This window comes from Epinephelus lanceolatus, chromosome 16 (assembly GCF_041903045.1).
Source record: "Epinephelus lanceolatus isolate andai-2023 chromosome 16, ASM4190304v1, whole genome shotgun sequence".
Taxonomy (NCBI): Eukaryota; Metazoa; Chordata; class Actinopteri; order Perciformes; family Serranidae; genus Epinephelus; species Epinephelus lanceolatus.
Genome location: NC_135749.1, coordinates 27,159,743 through 27,181,054, shown reverse-complemented (window position 1 = coordinate 27,181,054; position 21,312 = coordinate 27,159,743). Strand labels below are relative to the sequence as shown.

The 21,312-nt window shown below is 39.9% G+C and overlaps 1 protein-coding gene across 1 annotated transcript; it reads right to left on the bottom strand.

The window, feature by feature from the left end:
• Window positions 1–5,361: 5,361 nt before the first annotated feature.
• psmb2 (proteasome 20S subunit beta 2) lies at window positions 5,362–21,304 on the bottom strand. Its single transcript, XM_033636152.2, has 6 exons — window positions 21,092–21,304; window positions 20,417–20,539; window positions 20,175–20,245; window positions 6,946–7,108; window positions 6,376–6,425; window positions 5,362–5,591 (listed from the first exon to the last, which is right to left on the bottom strand). Exons 1-6 carry the CDS (start codon window positions 21,180–21,182, stop codon window positions 5,490–5,492), a joined length of 600 nt encoding a protein of 199 aa, XP_033492043.1. The 5' UTR covers window positions 21,183–21,304; the 3' UTR covers window positions 5,362–5,489.
• Between the last annotated feature and the right edge of the window lie 8 nt (window positions 21,305–21,312).

The window sequence follows — 21,312 nt, the reverse complement described above, 5'->3', positions numbered from 1 at the left end:
GGAATTTTTCACAATTTCCTGACATTTTATGGGCAAAATGATTAACTGATTATTGGGGAAATAATGTCTCCATAACCACTGGATTAAAGTTTGGTTTGGAATTTCATGTGTCCTTCAGAAATCATAGTAAAACATTTCATCTAGCGCCATCATCAGGTTAAAATTCCATTGGTTGATGACCAAAAACCTGCAATGAAAGCTTAAGTACAGCCCCATAGAGCCTGTAGCTGCTTTATAAACAACTTCAACTATTAACATAATACTAAAATTGTTGATTATTTTCTGTCAGTCTACAAAACAGTTAATCAATGTATTATTGTAGTACCTGTGCAGTGCTGGACTAAAGCTTGCCAACACAAGAACCTGAATCTGAGGCCACACACAGATCATTTTTAGGAAGATTTTTCTGTTTGCACCACTCAAGGTGTCACTGACAAAAAATCAGGGCCCCTCTATGCATACAGGGCTCCAGCAGGGGCCCAGGGAGACGTTGGCGTCACAGCTGCAGCCCTGAACACTGTACCTGGGAGAGAGCGGAAGCAGCGGTGCGACCCCCAGCGCCCAACAAGCCACACACACACCTCGGTTCCCCCTCAACCCATCTGTTCCACATTTCTCCCACCGACCACCTCTCACCTCCCCTGCACAGTCCTTCACTTTATTTAACCAGGATGAGATACTCAACGCAATTACTGCTTTCCAGGGACGGCACACATACACACGTTGCCTGCTCGTACGCTCTCAAACATCACTCATTCCTACCTGCCTATATCTCCCTTTCTCTCCTCCCATCTCATTACCCTCCTGTGTCAATCCCCCCCCATCCCTTCATCTCCCACTCTGTAACCTAACTCCCCCCTCCCCTCTCCTCCTCACCCTCCTCTCCCCCTATTCTCTCCCTCTATCTGACACTCAGCGGGGCCGCTCTCCATCTCTCTCTGTGCCTCCAGGCAAACATATGCTGCTCTTCCCGTCAGATTCCGGTGTGTTTGAGAGAGGAGGGATTGTTTAATGTTTATTAATCACCTGTCTGTGGTGGAGAGAGGAGACGATGATAGAGCCACACACACTGTTGTACACATGGGTTGTCTGGCTCACACACACACACACACACACACACACACACACACATTCAGCTGTGATGTTACCGACTTGGCCTGGTTTTTCCATTTACAGCTGTATATAAGTATGCTCATTGACTGTAAAGCTCCCTGTATACAATCAAAACACATCTATCTCAGCAGCTACTCTTTAGCAACCATGACGATCCTGTGAACCCACCTACAGGCCCATTCTCGATTTTTCAAAACCAATTTCAGTAACAAATACACTAAAATAAAGAGTTGGATTCCTGCACACTTTCAGCACAGCTACTAAAAATGCAGCCTGTGGCTTTTGCATTGAGATGTTGTTTCATATTGTGCATTTGATGCCTGACAAAGGTCTTTAACCAAAACATTGCATTTTCAGAACTCATGTGCTAACAGTGCGCAGGAATTCATGCCTTATTTTGAATTATTTCATTTTCATACCCACCAGGTGTGCATCAGAAAACATTTAGCGACAGACATTCAAGATTTACTTTATTATCATACAATTGCATCCTGCTGGCAATCTACTCCCTGCAGAGTTTGATATACTTCTTTTTCATTGCTCATTACAGGGATCGGTCTGATTTTTTCAAATGGGGTTGTGTAAGGTTCTTTTCCACAGTCAGTGTATCACCTGCAGTCGATGGTGGTCGACATGCCCCCAATTTGGAGAAACAAACAGCAGTACCTGGACACAGAGGCTAAGTAATGTACTGCTGTGGAGGGGGGCTACATTGAGAATATTTTCACTGTTTCACTTTCCAATGGGAATCTAAAGCGATGAAAATACTCTCAATATGCACACTTAGGGCGCATTCACACCAGGATAGTCCGGGGGACTCGGTTCGATTGGGCGGGGAATGCCGAAAAATTTCACACCTTCATTTGGTTCGGTTCACTCTCACACTGCACTTTTTAAAACGGACCAAACCGCCTGGACAACATCACGCAGTTAAAACAGCTGCTTATTTGGGGGCAGTATTGCCCAAAACGCCCACTGAACAGGAAGAAAAAAAGCATGAGGAAGAAGAAAACCCGGCTCATCGATTGGCCAGGATCGAAAATGGAAATCCATCCCCGGCTTGGTCACCACAAAAACACCAAACACCAAAATGCACTGCGCTCTACATCACGACCTCTCTTTGGTTCACTTCCTCTTTTTGGTTTGCTGGATAGTCCGTTTGCATTTCCCACTGTAAGTGAACCAGGGTTCACTTGCAAGTGAACCGAGACCCCCAGTTTTCAAGCAGACCAGGGTTCGCTCATTTGGTCCGCAACAGAGTTCAAATGAGCGTTCACACCACTCCAAACAAACGAAACTATCCGTGGAAGTGGACCAGGGTTCATTTAAAGCGGACCAAATAGCGCTAGTGTGAATACGTCCTTAAACTGATATAGATTTTTTAAGTGAGCCTTTCTTTAGGTGGCTTAAGTACTTTTTGCGGCTGCCCCGCCCACAGCAGTACATTGCTTAGGTTCTGTGTCTGTTTCTCCAAATTGGGGGTGTGCTGACCGTCATCGACTGTAGGTAATACACTGACCTCATACAGCCCCACATCAAAAAATTCAAACTCTTTATGTGGCAAAAACTGTACAAACTGTACAAAACCATACACACTTATGTACAAATTTCCAAACATCACACAAGTGCACTTCAGCATACTGTTCATTGTTGACCTAGAAAATGGTTGTAATATAGAATAGGTAAAAAAGAAAGAAAGAAAGAAAGAAAGAAAGAAAGTTATGCCACTTACACAACACATATTATCTTTAATTGAGCTTTGAACTGATTTTATTCATTTGTCATCACAACGTAACAGGTGATCATGTCAATAACAGGGTTCCCATGCTTTTTCATTTTTTTTTTAAAACTTTTCCATGACTTTTCAAGAGCCCATAGTTTAAATTTTTTTTTAAATAATTTTTATAACCCTGTGTACCAGGTGTTTTTCAAACACATCAGATTCAAACTCCATTCAAGAATAATTTCAGCTAGCTGACATACATGACGAGAGAGAGGGAAGGCGGGAAGAAAATTAAGAAATGCATGTGGTGGTAGGAAAAAACAAAACAAAAAACGTATCACCGTATATTAGAGCAGGGGTTCCCAACTAGTCCAGCCAGAAGGTCTAGATTTCTCTTTAATCATTAGTTCAAGGTCCATACTTGCATTTTGGCCATGCCGTTGAGCTACTTTGCTGTCACTGTCAAGTAGCTGTCCGTTAGTCACTCACTCATCAGCAGGAAATGGCACTTGAAAATAAACTCAGAATGAACCCATGACCCACCTGTTGGGATCCATTGTATTACAGTAACGTGACATCAACAGAAAAATAGTTTGCCATTATGTTACACTAGGTGGAGGGTTATAAGATTATTGTAACTATTTCATTATACACAAAAAATTCCATGACTTTTCAAAATCTTTTTATTTGATTTTGACTAATTCCTGGACTAGTCTAGGTTTTCAATGACCAAGGGAATCCTAGTATACTTTAAATTTAACACACTTGTCAGAAGATGGAAAGTGTGCCACTTCCATGACAACTGAACAAACATCTGCTGATGAAGAAGATGCAGTAAAATCCCCTGAGGGAAGAGACTGTAAGCACACCTTAACTTAGGTGTTTTTTCACAGTAGTAAAACTCACAGGAGGAGCACTTGTATTTATCTGCATATTCACCTTGTCGGCCCTCTCAGAGTTCAGTGTTTATCCTGACACAAAATAATTCCCTTTGGTTTATATTTCAACTTTCCAAGGTTGGAGTTCGGGTGAGTGCGGGTTATGGCTCAAATCTATTCAAACTCAGAATGTGTTGTGTGTTGGTTGCTGGTGAAATAAACACAGGGTGCAAAATAAAAAATGAACACATACACTATTAAAAAATATATATATTCCCTGAAGCTAACCTGGGTTTGTTTTTGACAAGCCCGCTCAGGTACACAGACTGAATCTCAACCACAACACCTGTACAATGTAACCTGATTTATTAGTTCTGCAGTCGATGCCAACTTTGAGCAGGTTATGTTTATTTATTTACTGACACTGCATCAGAGAGGTGTTGCTGCAGCTCTGTGGCTCATTTTTTCAGGCCATATTTTAAATTGTTTTAATTGACTACATGGATATGTTGCTATTAGAAACTTCAGGGCTCCATGTTAAAAAGTGAGAAAACAACCATCTTGTTTTGAATATACAGTGTGAGCATCTATTCACATGAATCCTAAAATAAATCTGTAAATCAGGCAGCTTGTGAGCTGTATTTGTGAAGTGAACTTTCCCTAGAGGGATGAACAAAGTTTACCCTCTTCTTCTTATTGATTTAAAACTAATATATAATAACAGATACAAGAGTCCTAATAGGAGTTGGATTCGACAACCTGTTGAGAACATTGTTGAACTGTGTGCCTCAACGCTTATCACTTCCTGTTACTGATGGTGGTTTGATTTCTCTGACAGTTGCACATGGCAAAACGTCAGGCTCATGTGTCTACGCAGCTGGAAATTTGCAACAATAAATAGTCAGTGTGGAGGAGGAGAAATGGTCAAAAATGCAGCTTCATCTTACAAAGAATGCAGGTTTGTAAAATTAAATTTTTAAGGGTGGACACATCAGAATGCTCAAACATCTTTCTACGCGACATGGGCTTTAATTTAAGGAACGCCATGTATTTGACACTCTACACGAGTGCTTCTGCTTCCTAAGAGAGCAGCACGTCCGTGACCAAGGGTGAATATCCTGTTATGATAATATTATAATAACATTAGCTCCACGCAGACAGGCTAAGCACATTTTTTGTTTATGAAAAATAATAACAAAACAGTGGCATTAACGCAGTAAACCTGTGTAGGCCTACTTTTTTTTCCCACACAGAAAATTGATCAGGAATCAGTAAGGGAAGTGATAAAGAACAGGACCGATAAGCAGAATCAATAGTGGCATTGGTATCAATAAAATGCTACAACACTGTTTAAACTGAACAATAATTTCTGACTTCTACAACAATATTTCAGTGCAGTTTGGTTATCCAGCAGACATCCCCCCAAAGACCCCCTAAAAAACCCCAAACTACTTTTCCCTTTTTTAAGTAACACCATAGGTGCATGCATGTTTTATTACACGTGTACAAGCATGAGCAAGTGTACGTTACCCACACGCACACTCACTGAGTACAAGTGCAAAAGTACACAGCCAGGAGGCTGTTCTCTTTCTATGTGCAGATGAGCAGACTAGAGAGCAATGAGAAAGCACCACAGGGACAAAGAGCTTGTATCTCAACTGTGTGTCACTTTTTATTGGAACAGAAAGAGCAAGGAGGTCAACGGTACAAAAAAAAAAAAAAAGAAAGAAAGGAAGGGAAACAGGCATGAGGGTTGGTGGTTAAGCAGTGAGCGGTCACTTTGTGCCGGTGGTGAGCTTCTCCAGGTCATGGATGCCCTCCTTGTCAATCAAACGGACAGTGAAGGAGGGAAGGTTCAGGATGAAGCGCTTGTTCAGCTGGAGGAGGAAGAAAAAGACAAGAAATATTAAGAAGCAGCATCGATGCAGAAACATGTTGAAACAGAGAACAACAGGAGATGCAGAGTGATAAACATAAGATACGGACTATTAAAGGTTAAAGGCCGAGCCACATAGAACACGATTTTTCATGTGTTTTGCACCCATCAATCTCCTGACTCACAGAACAGATACGCTTCCCTTTTATCAGATGCATCAATCCACAATGACTCCAAGCATCCACAGGACCCTCCTGCGAGTTTTTGTAATCTCCATAAACAGCTGTTTAGACTCACACAAATCTCCCGCTATTTATACGTTAACCTATTAACAGTATCTGTAATGACTGATCAAGGCTCGCAGTGTGGCTATGAGCTCGCCGGTTTCATTGTAGAAATAAGAGAATCCTACAGATTCCCACAAAAACCTGTGCGTCAATAAATAAAACTACGCTGATTTCTTCTTATGGAGCAGTCGTCAAAACTATTTATGTCCAGTAAATTTCAGCCAGTTTGGCTGGCAGCTGTCCTCTTGGCTCCCCGCATCTGAACGAAGGTCGTATTGAAGGTCAGTGCAGACTGAACGGACATCTTGCTTTTAGTGTGGATTCCCAGTGAAAGCCAAATTAGAGTGAATTTTCTAAGTTCCAGAGAGTACAAGGACTGAGACCACTTTGCAGAGCTATGTTGCTATCCGAGAGGCTGAGAAACATAATTAACAATTAATTAAGATTATAATTCTTAATTCATACTTGAAAAAGGAATTAGAAAAAACTTGAACTCACTTCTTCGATGCACTTCTTCAGCAGATCCACAGCCTCATCTCGGGTCAGATCTAGAACACAAAAACAGAAAATGAGAGATGCTGAAATGGGACAAAAATGGAATGACAAGGGACAAAAATGAGATTAAAATGAAGAGGAAAACAGCTTTTACTAATTGAGAAATTCAGTGGCTGTTGCAGTATGTTATTGGGGAGAAAGGGGGGCATGATGCCATATGAGGAAGTATGACAAGGTAAGGTTATTGCTAAAATCAGTCAGATTTACTGAGGATATTCTCACTACAAACCACCACTGAATTAACCTGCAAATTGCTGTTTTGTTTCTACACTAATCACTTGCCATTAGGTGAAATAATTAAGCTAAACAAGACCCTTACACTGTCATGACTCTGTAACATAACCAAAGTGTGATGAACACTATAACCTGTGCAGTGTACGCTCTACAGACCATCATATTCTCTATTTCTCTCTCTCATCTTTCCAGACAGTCCCACAGGAACAATAAACAGAACATGCAAAAAACAAAATAAAAAAAAAACAAAACAAGCATGAGGCATTTCTCTGCACTGACCTGGTCTGTAGTGCCGGTCAAGAATGGAGAGAGTGAGGAAGGCTCCGTAGCCGTGGGCAGCGAAGGGTGCCTTGGCCAGGGAAGACAGGTAGTCCATGTAGTAGAGACCGGGGCCGTCTGTGTCATCGAAGCCCGCCAGCAACAGGTTCACATGATATGGAGTCTAGAGACAGAGAGAGGGGAGGGAGGGAGGGAGGAGGTTAATATTCAGATCTATGAGAAGGGTTTTTACACAGTGTTAGCCGGGGATGCACACTAACTGAATTTATAACTCCTCCAGAACCATGAAAGAGATGATAAGACTGTTTTCACAGGCTGAGTTATCTTTGGCTACATTCACATTACAAATAAATGTAGCCAAAATCTTATTCTTATTTTGCACTTATGTGACACAGATCTGATTTTTTCAGAGGAGTTTGAACACAAATTACATTTTTTTTCCAATCGGATCTGGGCCACTTCCATATGTGGTCCTAAATCAGACAGCGACTGTGTGAGAATGGTTATTCTTATTATATCAGAATTCATGCGTCATAATTAACTGTGCAGGCGCAGATCACTCACCACACTGAGCAAAGCAACTTCTTCTCTTCAACACAGTATTTTGTGGGGCACTTTTTAAGCTTATCGATTCAACTGTGCTTAATTTTGACTGTTTTCTGAGTATTTTCTTACTAATAGACTAGTCGACTATTCATTCAGTCATTCACTTTCTATCTGCACTTATCCTGGTACAGGTTCGTGGGGAAGGGGGCTGGAGCCTATCCCAGGTGACATTGGGCGAGAGGTGGGGTACACCCTGGACAGGTTGCCAGACTATCACAGGGCTGACACATAGAGACACACAACCATTCACATCGTAAGATCCAGACGTCCACTGACTTCAATTATTTCATAGGTCAAAATATAGAGTTAAAAATGAGCAAGATTTAAAAGTGTGTTGTAAAACTATGGCCTAAAACTGGATAAAAAGTCCATTTATGACAACCAAATTACACGGACCATGTCCTTAATTAAATTATAAATTCCTCTGGGTTTGAAAATTGTTGAAAACATGTGGAATAATGTATGTACACAACTCAACAGAATATATAACATTATTCTGGTGGTTTGTAAATATTTTAATGTGAAGAAGTTACATATATCTATAACTGTGCTTCTTGTCAATCAGGTCATGAGATCAAGACATCCATACCATTTGAAAAAGTACAACTTCTTTTTCTTTACTAATAGGGTTTATTATTTATTAAGTGACTTTTCAGCTTAGCAGAGTCTTGGCGTAACGCACACATTAATGCAGCAGTGAGAGAAAGAAACATGAGTGAGACAGCACGGGGAGTGGCAGCTTGTGATGGAGGGAGAGGAAAGGTGAAAGGGCGTCACAGGACAGAGGAGGTGAGTGTGTTCGAGGGGGGAATCAGGGTGTCACTGGCAGTGTGACATCTGCTGGGAGTCAGCACCCCTATTGCTCCCTCCATTGCTCCCCCCTCCCTCCCTCTTCTTCCCCTCTTTACCTCCCTCCCTCCTCCCCTCTCCACCGCCTTCACCCTGTGCCCTGGAGTAGCGCCAGGGCTCATTAAAAACTTCTAAAGTCGTTTCTCTTGCCCCTTCCTCCCCCCCTTCTTCTCTTTTTAAATTACATCTTTTACGCTTCCAGCCTCTTCTCCCTTCTCTTCCTCCAAAACACTAATTTTCTCTCTTCATTTTTTGCAAGCCACTGTTCCTCATTTTAAAAAAATCCCTTTAAAGCTAATTTTTGGGGGTATTTCAAAACAACTTATGGCCTAAATTCTTGACGGAGGTGGAGGCAGTGCTGCGTTTTTGGTTCAAATGCAACAAGAAAAATATAATAGTGCATTCGCTGTGGTGCAGTAAGGCAAATGTGATTCATATGACGCTGGGTGAGTTGTGATCTGCACACCTGCCCTCTCATTTCAATTTATCTCTGAGCCAACCTGCTCATTTCTGTGACTTGTGTGTTAGCACCGTGTTTGCCACAAGGGCAATGATGATCGTTATGCTCCCTGTGGAGCCGGCTTTAGTCTGTGTGTTAACGATGGTTTCGAAGGCACACACACACACACAGGTGAGAAAGACTGTGTTTGTGAGTGTGCGCAGAGGGCGTGAATCTCAGGATGAATATCTTAGTGTGTGTGCTTTAACTCCTCCGTGAGCCTTGTGAACGCCCCAGTGGCGTCACCCCCACCCACCAGACACCTGTCTCACTGGTTACAATGTAACAATAATATGGACTTGGCATCAAAATAACCTTCCCTTCCCATGTCACCTCAGAGGGAACCAGGCACCTTGTTAACCCAGCCACCTGAACTCACACCAGTGTTCACATGCAAACAATACACATCATATGTTTTATACCCCCTGCTGCAATGCTCGGTCTCAGCCAAACAAGGCGACCGAAACAAAAGCTTCACTTGTGAGTTACTGCTGTTGCCTTCAGCAGACACAAACAAGCTCCACCTGGTTCTGGAGGAATAGATTAACGTTCTGGAAAATACACATATTAGCGTTCCTGCTGAGTGTTATATGAGAAGATTGATACCGAGAAACAGACGGTTAGCCTGGCTCAGTCCCAAGATATGAAAAAGTAACAGATAGTTTGGATCATAACTTCCTGTAAAACCACAACGTATAGCTTTAACAATATGGTTTCTGTATGGCTTAAACAAGATATATCATGGCCTGCAACTAGGGATGACAACGGTTAATCATCAATCTGTTTATTTTGATCAATAGGTTAATTTTGCTGCTCTTTATTTTACTGCACCGCCCATCCACCAGGTCTGGTGGAAGCTAGCTAGCAGTGTTGCTCATTTTGTGATTACTGCTAGTAACACGTCCCAACCCAATGGCAATGCAGTGGAAAAACACGCTCACCCTCTGGTCTCACCCCACATCGCCCTGGTGAGTAAGTGGCTCAATTTTGAGTCGCATTCACCCTTTAGAATTCTTTAATACTATTATCACTGTTAGCACCGTTAGCAGTGTCAGTGCTGTCGGTGGTGCTAACATTAACAGTGCTAAAGGGGCTTTGCTGCTCAAAATGAAGCCACTTTACTAATCGGAGCCGCCTTGGGGGAGACCGAAGAGTCTAATAATAATAATAATAATCCCATTCTGTCACTGGGATTATGTTACCCGCAGTAATCTTCAAATAAGCAGTACCGCTAGCTAGCTCCCACCTGACCCAGGTGGTGTGCAGTGCAGAGCAGCCAAGGCTAATGTTAGCAAACCAGTAGAGATCGGAGGGTGGGCAATGGGCAGTATATGTGTACATGTTAACACAACTAGCTGGCTGTTTGTCAGCAAAGCCAACAGAAAACAAAATAAAATGCCAGACATTTACATCACTAAACAGTAAAAATTAACCACCTTTAAATGGATAGTGCTTTGAAATGTGCCGCTAAAGCTCACTTAGTCAGTGGAGCATGGGAATAAAAGTAAAGTCCGTCTTGTATTCCACATTATTACATGTATTTTTTTCTTGAAAATTCAGTGATTTATGAGTGTGGAGCAAAAGAAAAATGCACTGAAATGCACCAAAATGAATCGAAAAGGACATCCCTACCTGCAACTAACGATTATTTTAATTATTGATTAATCGATTGGTCTATAAACTATCAGAAAATAGCCCAAGTGATGTTATCGGATGTCTCGTTCTGTCAAACCAACAGTCCAAAAACACAAATTTACTATGATTTTAGGACAATAAAAAACAGCAAGTTCTCAAATTTAAGAAGCTGGAAAACTGACTTTGATAATTAATTATCGAAAATAGTTGCTGATTAATTTCCTGTCAACTGACTAAGCTGGTTGTAGATGGATTTCATTGACACTGGACAGAGCCAGGCTTGCTGTTTCCTCCTGTTTCCCCTCTTTCTGCTAAGCTACGCTAACCAGCTTCTGGCTGTAGCTTCATAGTTAGTGTACAGTCATAAGAGTTGTATTGATCTTTTTATCTGACTCCCAACACGAAACCGAATAAAGGTTTTTCCAAAATGTTGCTCTATTCCTTTAAGACATCTGCAGTGTAGGATTGAGAGAGACAAAACAGCTTTGGTTGTGACACAAATTAAGGTCAGGCAGCTAAAAATCATCACAAACTCATCCCCAAACTCTCTTCTTCCACGTTCCGATACTCCCTCCCTTCCTCCTTTTCTTGCCTCCCACCTCCTCCCTCTTTCCCTCCCTCCCCCTATTTTTGCACCCTGCCCCAGGGCATGTTCTCTTTATTGGCATTTCTCCTCAATCTGCTGTATTAATTGTTCATCTGTGCAGGAGCAGGGGAGCCGCGTACAATATGGCGCCAGTAATTATTTGTACCCATTGTGTGCCTGTGCTACAAAATATTTTACAAACCCATATGGGGCCAGCTGTAGATCACCACCGCACAGAGGCTAACTGTTGCTGTGCGGCCTTATAGAAAAATATGTGAATAAACAAACTTTACAGATTGACAAAAATGGACTTTTTCAGCAAACTCCAAACAAATATCCACACATGTATGCAACAACTGATGACTGCGAGGCTTTTAGGCTTCTACATAATCTGAGAAAAAAAATCAAATGTGATATTTATAAACCATCTGCCTCCCCTGAGTTTTGCTGTATCTATTTAACCTTATGTCTGAGCCTCCTGCACCTAACTACACCTGTCTATTCAATATCAATTTCATCTGCATTCATCTTCAATAAGCAATTTTTGTAAACAATACAGTACATCAGACGGGAAGCTAAAACAAATAGAGGCAGAGCAGATGCTGAGTTTCTATGCCCCTAAAACTTTGCAGTTGTTGTTTTGCTCGGTGGTGAATTTCATGTGTATCATTACTGACATGCATGCGGCAGAGTCGAGGCCTCAGGTGATTACTCTTACCGCTAGTTTTTTTTTATTTTCTTTGTCTCCCCTCTAAAGCTTGAGTGAATGCAGTACTCCAGAGGTTAGCGGAGTTGTTTTTCTGGACGGCAGGCTGGTAAGCAGCACACAGTCGTATGTGAACGGGGTTTCGCTTACTCTGCGCCAACATGCTCTGCTGACTTTAGCTAACTACACCTCCCGGAGGTCTGCAGCCACTGGGATATGACATCTTTCAGACTAAAGGACTCATCTGTAATTTATCCTGCAGGAATAAGGCCATCAGAATTAACAATATACCACTGATTAATTTATCAGCCAGTGGTTTTTAACCTAAGGCTCTAGATGTGCCAGTGGGACCACGTGATGATTTTTTTTTTTGTGGTGGGGGTTCAGAAGATGATTTAAGGATGGTATGGGGGAAAAAAAAAAAAGGGATTTGATACACAAAAGCAGATCATTATCTTTCCTCTCTGTCTGGGCTAAACTTGAATCTGCAATGATTTAATCAGATTAATTAAAATAAATTCCAACATATGCAGCCAGCTCCCCAGACAGGAAGTGATCTTGGACTACAGGCGTTTTTCATCTACCTACATCTACATTAAATTGTTTTAGTCAACAAATGGGCTTAATCTACGCTGTACATGTTGCTAGAAATGTTTTGTTTAAAGTTGCAGATCCTTAAAACTTCACAATAGGCCCTTTTCACAGCAGACATTATGACTCATCATAGTAAAGGGCTGCAACTATTATTTTCATTGTCAATTAAGCTGTTCATTATTTTAGTGAATAATCAATAAGGTGTTTGGTCTATAAAATGTCAGAAAAAAGTGAAAAATAAAGATGAGTGCTTCCCAAAGCCCAAGATTACTTTCCCTAATGTCTTGTTTTTTCCCCACAACCCATAGATATTCAGTTTACTCTCATAAAAGGAGTAAAGAAACAGAAAATATTCACATTTAAGAAGCTTGAATCAGAGAATTTGGGCTTTTTTAATTAAAAAAATACTCAAACCCATTAATCATTGATCAAATTAGATGGCGATTAATTTAATAGTTGACAGCTAATTGATTATCCTTGCAGCTCAATCACATTGGAAAAGCAGGTGCTACTAATAACACTAACTGTCTGTTCTATTCATGCAGTTAAATACAACTGAGCTATCATTAATTTTACTATTTACATCTGTGCTTTTCCTACTGTGATATTTCAAAATGTCTTCTATGAAAAAGGTCTAATGTTTATCTTAAGTCATTTTGAGTTTATTTATTTATAGTCAGTTTTTTATTATAGAAAACAACTTCACTAAAGAGTTTAAGTGTTGATGGAACATGTAGAAAGTTTAGCAAAATAAAATATTCTTATTAAAGGGTAACTTGGTATATTTCAACCTGCACTCTATTGTCCCTTGTTTTTGTGTCTAAGTGACTAATGACGTCAACATTGTTTAACGTTGGTCCAGATGTGAGCAAGAGCACTGCAGCGAAACGGGCTGCAATGTAACCACTTGGGGCTTGTGTCAATTTACGTCCATTCAACGTGCTTGTTTTTGTCACTGACAGGCTCAGATTATTATTTTAAGTCTTTGACAACATCATGGAAAGGAACCCTACAAAGATAGACCTTTTTGTTGAGGAAATGTTTTGTGTTTAACCAGCCTCCAAGCAGAGCAAGCATACTTTATCAAAATTAATGGTTCACTGGACAAACCCAGAGTTGGTGACTGTTGGAACAGCGGAAAGATAGTGATGTTTGAACAAAGTGTGTTTTACGATAATAAAATTACTAATTATTTCAATGGATTCTGGGGAGTTTGGCAATGGTGATTTCAGGGCTGTCTCTAGTTAAACAAAAGTCTATCTCTGTAGGGTCCTCTCTGTAATGCTGTCAGACACTTATAATAACAATCTGAGCCTGTCAGTGGCGAAACACAAACACTTTCCGGGGACATAATTTGACAGTGCAAAATTGCACACTCATGTTATATTGTTGCCTGTTTGTGGCTGCCAGCTGCTGCGCTCTTGCTGAATACTGGACCATTTTCTAAAATTGTTGTTACCATCAGTCACTTTGACACGAAACCATGGGACAATAGGGTCCAGGTTGGAAATACAGAAGTTCCCCTTAAACATTTTGAGAATGATTAGGATTATTATTTAAGTTGAGAAGAGCTGAAATAATCAGTCAAATTGAAAATTAATTTTGAACAATTATGTTAAGTTATTAATTGTTTCAGTCTTTTTTTAAAAGTCAGATTTCCAATAATCGACCAGTTCCACATTCTTAAATTTGAGGATTTGTTGCTGCTACCTGAAAATCTTTGGGGTTTCAGTCGAACATAAGAGCTTTAAAGACCTCTGTAAAATTTAATCTAATAATATAGATAAGAATGTATATTTATTGTCGATGAAAATAATTAACTAGTAACTAAAGTGGTGATACTGTAATTATAGTATATGGTTTAAGTAATGCTCACACTTCTTCAAAAATAAAAATAATTAACCCAAATAAGATATAAAAACAGGCCAGATTTGATCTACGGCATGTTTGTTAAAGAAATGTTACTTCTAGTTAATATAAAACGGTTCAAGACACGAGCAGACGTTTTCCCTGTTTCACATTCAAATGGACAACACACATTACATATTCTACATACTCAAGATGTTCTGGGGGGGAAAAAACACCATAAAAAAAAACTGTTTATACAACATAATTTGCAAATGTCCGTGTACTCTGGAGGTTGATGAATGTGAGAAGAGCATAGCTGGAGGAAGGTGTGGGATGCAGAGGAGAAACTGCTATTGCTTCAGTTTCTGAGCACTCCTGAGAACGCAGCATTAGTAAATCCTGCACTCATAAAACCAAATTCATAACCGTGAGGCACGAAAATAACGATACACTTGCAGCTTATGGCAAGACATGAATATAAATGTTATCCTCCACAACATGTACAACCTTGACAGAATAAAAATGATCCTGATCCTATAGGTCCCTTCTGTGCGCGCACATATTGTATCTGTGTGTATGTTGACTCCTACTCGTTCTCACACTCCATTCTGTGTAGTGTTGTCTACTGGGCCTGGTTGTTTCCCCCTGGGACCCCACACCTCCTCCTCCTCCTGCTGCTCTACCCCTATCCCCCGTTCGATGTGTCCCACATTCCCTTCTCTGCCACACTAATTGTTTTTTGTAATTATTTTCACCCTTCTGCTATTGTGACAGGCGGCGGCTACACTACTCTTAACAAATTAGTGCAAGAAGCACAACGCACAGATACGAGACACGGAACTGACTTGAGCAGAGTGTGTTACAGCTAAAAAACACATATGCCAAAGTGCACACAAACAGACATAAACTATGTACTTCGAGATTAAACAAATGAAAAATATATTAAGGCTGAGGCAGTTAGCGAATTAACTGATTAGTCAACTGACAGAAGATACTTTGATAGTGGATTTGTGGTTTTAAGTATTTTTCTCTCAAACATTCTCAAACCAGAGGATAAGGAGTATCTTTGGACGTCATCTTTAACTGTAGGAAACAATGACGGCCATTTTTGGCCATTTTCTGATATTTAATGAATCAAGAAATTGATTATAGAAAATTATAGTCAGATCGTTTAATTATAAAAATAATTGTCAGTTGCAATCCCACTAATATGAATCCTACTGCTTTAAAAGCACACATGGTATAAGCTCAAAGATATACTATGTTATGATTTTCCTAAAAAACTACATATAGACACAGCTGTAGCTCAGGAGGCAGAGCGGATCATACACTAATTGGAAGATCAGTGGTTTGATCCCAGGCTTCTTCAGTCCGCATATTAAAGTGTCATTGGGCAAGATACTGAACATCACACTGGTCACCAAAATGTTTGTGAGTGCATATGAATGTTTGAAACTGAGTAGCAGGTGGCACCTTGTATGGTAGCCTCGGCTTTTAGCGTGTGAATGTGACTGTGGTCGTAAGATGAAAAAGGCGCTATGCAAGGGCAGGTCCATTTACTAAAGTAATTTCACTCAAGCATCACTTAAGACTCACTGGAAGTGTGTAGTGGTGTGTTTATCTGCAGAGAGTTTACCCTCTATCTGTATTTTCTTCTTATTTTGCAGTGTTGGGGGCGTTCCTGGGTACGGTAGCGACCATAAGAAGCACGCATCCAAGAGGAAGCTACAAAAATCGCAGATAGATTGCCAAAAAAAACCCCACAAATATAATTGAGGTAAACAGCAAGCGGACAAATCTGGGTTTGGCTTTCACTTTTGCTGGCAGTACTGTTTTCAAACAGTAACTGACAATTCCTACACAGTGTACCTTTAATGTTGGAGATGCTTCGATTTGGGGGGGCGGGGCTGTATTACAAGGGCCAAGTATCACACCGCATTACATTTTTTCAGACATCAAAAGTTGGACAGCTGTCAGGACACTTTTCTCACTTTAGATTATATTTTTATTTCAAGTTATTTAACACTAATGCAAAAGTTATCTTTTTTTAGTCATTTTTTTCCTCCAGACTAACCAAAACCGTCGCCTCACGCCACCTGTGTCTCAGCTAAAAAGTTGCACCTGAACACATCGCAAAGGCTACAGCCAACGGCCAACCAGCACATACTTCTGCGCCTGCGTGAAAGGAAATAATTCTACATAGCAAGAGGCGGTAGTAGTCTGTATCCATCTTACAAAAAAGGAAAACAGAAGACCAACATGATGGAATTAAAGCCCTTTGAGACACATTTGTGATTTTAGGCTATTCAAATAAAATTGTCTTCACTTTAGTAGGCGATTCGAGGTGTTCCTCTTATTAGCAATATGACCAAAATGCGCTCCCAATGTTAACCTGCCATCCTTCTCCGTGCCCCAGGTTCGGACCCAGATGCCATCCTATCTGGACCCAGACCTAAAACCTATCAGTGACTTGCTCTATCATTTTCAGTCGCATTAACGCTTAAACACATCATCTAATAAAAAATATTAAGCAAAATTTGTCCCATTACATAGTGACTGTCACCAAGCCGTGATTTTGCGAAAAAAGGCCTTCAAAATTTGTAGTACAGTGGATGCAAAGACACATGACAGAGCCAGTTTGCCTTCTAAACTGGGAGTGCATGCTGTACTCTACAGGATGTCTCAGGGTGAAAAGTACACAGATAAGCTTGGGTACACTTTTATTTTGTAGCCAACAAGGTGACAAAAACAAGCATTGGGTGGATGAATCCTGCCCCATCACAAAAGTGAACAAATCGCCTACTGCTAATACATTTTCATGGAGTAAGTCTTCATGCTTGTTTTAATAAATGCTCTAGTTCTTGCTTGTTTGCCTTCCACTGTACTGGCTGGTGTAAAAGTGTATTTTGCTTCTGCAGAGCTCTCAGGTCTCTGCAAGGCCTTAAGGACAAACATCATAATTTAAAAAAGCGCTGCACTTTTCAAGACGTGTTAAGCATAAATAAACAAACTAACTCACCAACATGCAGACTGATAAATTAGCTGGTTAACTTGCCAGGTTGGAAATCCCAGCTTGTGTAAGTAGTGAGGATAAACTTGCACTGTTATGTGTTTGGTCAGATTTTGGTACTGAAGTGTTGAAGGTCAAAACTGTGGTCTTGTGATAATATACCCAGAGCAACTGTGCAGTTGGGGTGGGAGACGGTGCTGCAGGCTCAGGTGTTGTCATGAAGTCTCAAAGGGAGAAACCTCCGTCACTACTCACACAACAAGCTGACAAATGTACCTGGCTCTGTCAAAACGCAGGGACTGGTTCGGCTTGAATGTGTCACACTGATAACGACACAAACAGAGGTTTAATTGCAAGTGAGACTGAATTCCCACGTGAACTTCGGAGTAACACTCCATAGCAGCAGTGTCACGTCATCAACACAAGCAAAGCTTATATTGTTTTTGAGTGGTTTTTAATTTCCTGTTTTAGCCAAAAACATATAGTCTACAGCAGTGACTAAAACACATTTTGATATAGATGAGTAAACCTACCACATATAGTTACCGTCCCTGCCATCTGAAGTGAGTATTACTTTAACTTATGGGAATTAATTTGTGATTCTATCTTTTGTTCCCTAAAGCAAAATGAGATTGCAAATGCTAACAGAGGGCTGTAATTAAGTTTTAATAGAAATTAAGTGATTAAGGTAAAATAAAAATTAAAATATTTATATATTTTATGATAAAATAAAAATTAAAATATTTATAGGTGTGTTCACTCATTACTCGACAAGGAATATGCTAAATTCAGAAGGTGACCACTGGTGCGGAGGATACATTAGCTTCTGTTTTGTTAGCTGAGGAAATATACAAAAATATGTGTTGAGCGTCTTTGCAGTGGGTTTAAACAAGCCAAAAACATGTAACCTAGAAGGGTAAAAGATAAAACAGGCCAGAGAAAACATGGCAACACTAAACGCAGCAGATGGTGCAAGTTGGATTTGCATTTGTGGTGACATCACAAGGCTGTTCAGCTTGTTTTCTGTGCATAACAATGTGTGGATTTATTTTCAAAGACAATTTTCAATTTTCACACAATCACATCTGACAGTGTGGTAAAAGAAAATGACAATAATATGAAATGTTTAATTACTTTGCTGGCTGCCTTTGGTTTGTTTTGGCAAAGTAGCTGTATTAAGGTAGTAACAGTCAAGTTTTTTTGCTTTAACTTATTACAAAGTAAATGTTGATTGTACAATGTAATGGCTTCTTCTGGTTAACCTTTTTGAATGATGAATATAGACAACCATCACCTGCTGCCATGGAGAGAATCATTTCCTCTCACACAGGCGCAGAACGTACGTACTAATTGGCTGTAGTTTTTGCTGTGTGTTCAGATGCAACTTTTTGGCCGAGACACAGGTGACATGAGGCCATGCATCAGTCATCCTTCATCGTCACTAGTTATTTGATGTTTCTTTGGTGTGTTGGGCCTTAAGCCTCACTTTCACCATACTGTTCTGTTTCTACTTTAACATTATCTTCAATCAATTTTGGCTATATTAACATGTTTAATCATAACTTGTTTTTCCCTGTCTTGAAACCCCTTTTGGCTAATGGGAATTCTGGGCAACTGGTTACTTATATGTTCTGTCAAAAAGTGTGATGAGCTGTCTAGATTGTCTTGTCTTAAGATTATTTTCTTAATCAAAAACTCAAAACTCTAATTTCATCATATACCTGCTGAGAGTACCCAAAGTGGAGCAAACATTACTAAGTTGATCCACAAAAAGACATCATTTTTTATGTTACTGTGCGAAGCAATGAGGTTTCAACAAGAGAATATCCCCCTCAACTCAAACAATTACTTTGGTTATGATTATAGTCATATCTCTCATCAAAACAGGTCAGTAAAAGGAAGAAATCTTCCCAGGGCGTAAGAAAACAATTGCTAAAAAATAAAGGTTAGGACCACTGCTTTATGGGACCCTGATGGCTGTTTAATGGGCTGAGAGTAAAAACACCATCACGTGTAGATAAGTCCAGTGCCGACAGGAACAAATTATTTCAAATAACAAACACAAATATAAAAAGTGGATAAATGTCTAATAGATATGCAGGCTGAAATAAAAACATAGCGTTCTACACTTTGTTATGTGGTCTTTTTATGCTTTGGTTATGCAAGTATGATTGTTTAATCTTTTTTAAAGCCACTGTTTATTTCTTAAGTCAGAATGGGTATATCATTGTAGGGTATGAACCTCACAAATTTAAAGTTTTAGGTTTTAAATGCTGTCATGGGACACTTATCTGAATTTGTCAACTCATAGTTTGAGCCGTTATATTCCAACTAGGGCTGCAACTAATGATAATGTTCATTACTGATTAATCTGTAATTATTTTCTCGATCAATTGATGAACTGCTTGGTCTACAAAACATTAAAGAACAGTGAGATAAGTCTGTTACAATATCCTACAGCCTTGAGTGGCTTCATAAGATGTTTTGCTTTGTTTAATCAATATTTTCAAACCTAAAAATACTAAATTTACTATAATGTAAGACCATGGAAAGCAACAAATCCTAATTTGAGAACCTAGAAATATACATATGTGGGTATTTTTGCTTGAAAAATTACTTACTTATCAAATTAGTTAACAAATTATTTTCCATCGATAGAATAATCAATTGACTAATTGTTGCAACTCTGACTCCAACTCAGTTAATTTGTGTCACTAGCAGTTATGATGTGTAAAACACGAAGTCTTATCTGTGCCTAACTGAGCTGGTGTAGCACACAGTTAATAGACACTCCAGGACATTGCGAAGACAGCCTAGAACTTACACGGTTTAAATGGTATGAGGAACATATAAATTCTGTCATTATTATTTTTTATGAGTGTATCATGATAGTTACCCTGCTCCGAAGGTAGTCTGCAAGATTCTTTCGTGTGAAGTTTGCTGCTGCTGATGGACTGAGTTCATAACCTAAAGAAAAAGACAAGACAAAGTTTTAGGTGTGTGCCTCTTGAGCAAATACACTTGCCAGCCAGTATGACTTTACTGTGAATGACTTGACATTTTGTAGTTAAACTTGAGACTTTCATAGAGAGGAAAGGAGTGATTTGCCACTCTGTCACCATGTTAAAATGTTCTTACCGTTCCTCATTTTGTAGAGCTGGACATTCTTCTGGATGTACTCTGCAAACTGTGCTGTGTCTCCCGCTTCTCCAACACACAGCAGCAAAATCTTCTCACTGAGCTTGAACATCTTGTCATAGTCTGGTGAGTAAATAACATAATTTATTTATTGTATCAGTTTTTTCATAGATTATTCAGGTGGAAATTAACTAACTCCCAGAGAGTGCAGTGTCAGATCAGCACCTCTTTCACTTTCATTATCGGAAGCCTGCTCGGGCAGTTTATCCTAATCCTGTTAACATTAGTCTGATTTTCTAAAGTGTAAAACAGATTTATGCGCATATATGCGCATGACACGTATTCTACACACATAGTGTTATATGTCACTGGAAGTAAAAATGTTCAAACTGTGTGAGCAAAACCAGAACGTGAAAGATTTAACCGAGACTTAAACTTAGCATGGCTTCGGTTAGCTTTGCTAGCTCCACTTATATTCAGAATATGTGGTCACATTGTGGTTTAAGGGAAGTAACACATTACAAGCCAATATAATGTAAGACGAAAAGGCTTTAAAGACAAATTTTCAGTAGCACAAGCCGGATTAAATGTGAAGAATAACTATAAAAGACTGTTAGCAGGTGTAGCTAAACCAACCGGCTGAATGGCTAACGCTAAGCTAACGCGTTGTCATACCGTGTTTCATCTGAATGATGCTGCTGGCTGCAACATTATCGGCAGCGACGAGGACGAAATCAGGTCCCTGTATCCCAATTAAATATTCCATTCTGTGGAGCAGGTATGAGCTACAATATTTTATTAAAACTCTGAAATAGCAGACGTCTCCTTGCCTCCGCTGTACAGATTACACAGCAAAAGTTTGAGATAGGTGGCGCAGGTTGATGTCGTCACCGGAA

Excerpts from the sequence above, each read along its gene's own strand:
- psmb2 (XM_033636152.2), bottom strand. The coding sequence starts at position 21,182 with ATGGAATATTTAATTGGGATACAGGGACCTGATTTCGTCCTCGTCGCT. Across the intron at positions 20,540-21,091 it reads CATCATTCAGATGAAACACG|ACTATGACAAGATGTTCAAG; the intron begins GTATGACAACGC and ends TTTACTCACCAG. Across the intron at positions 20,246-20,416 it reads GCTCTACAAAATGAGGAACG|GTTATGAACTCAGTCCATCA; the intron begins GTAAGAACATTT and ends CTTTTTCTTTAG.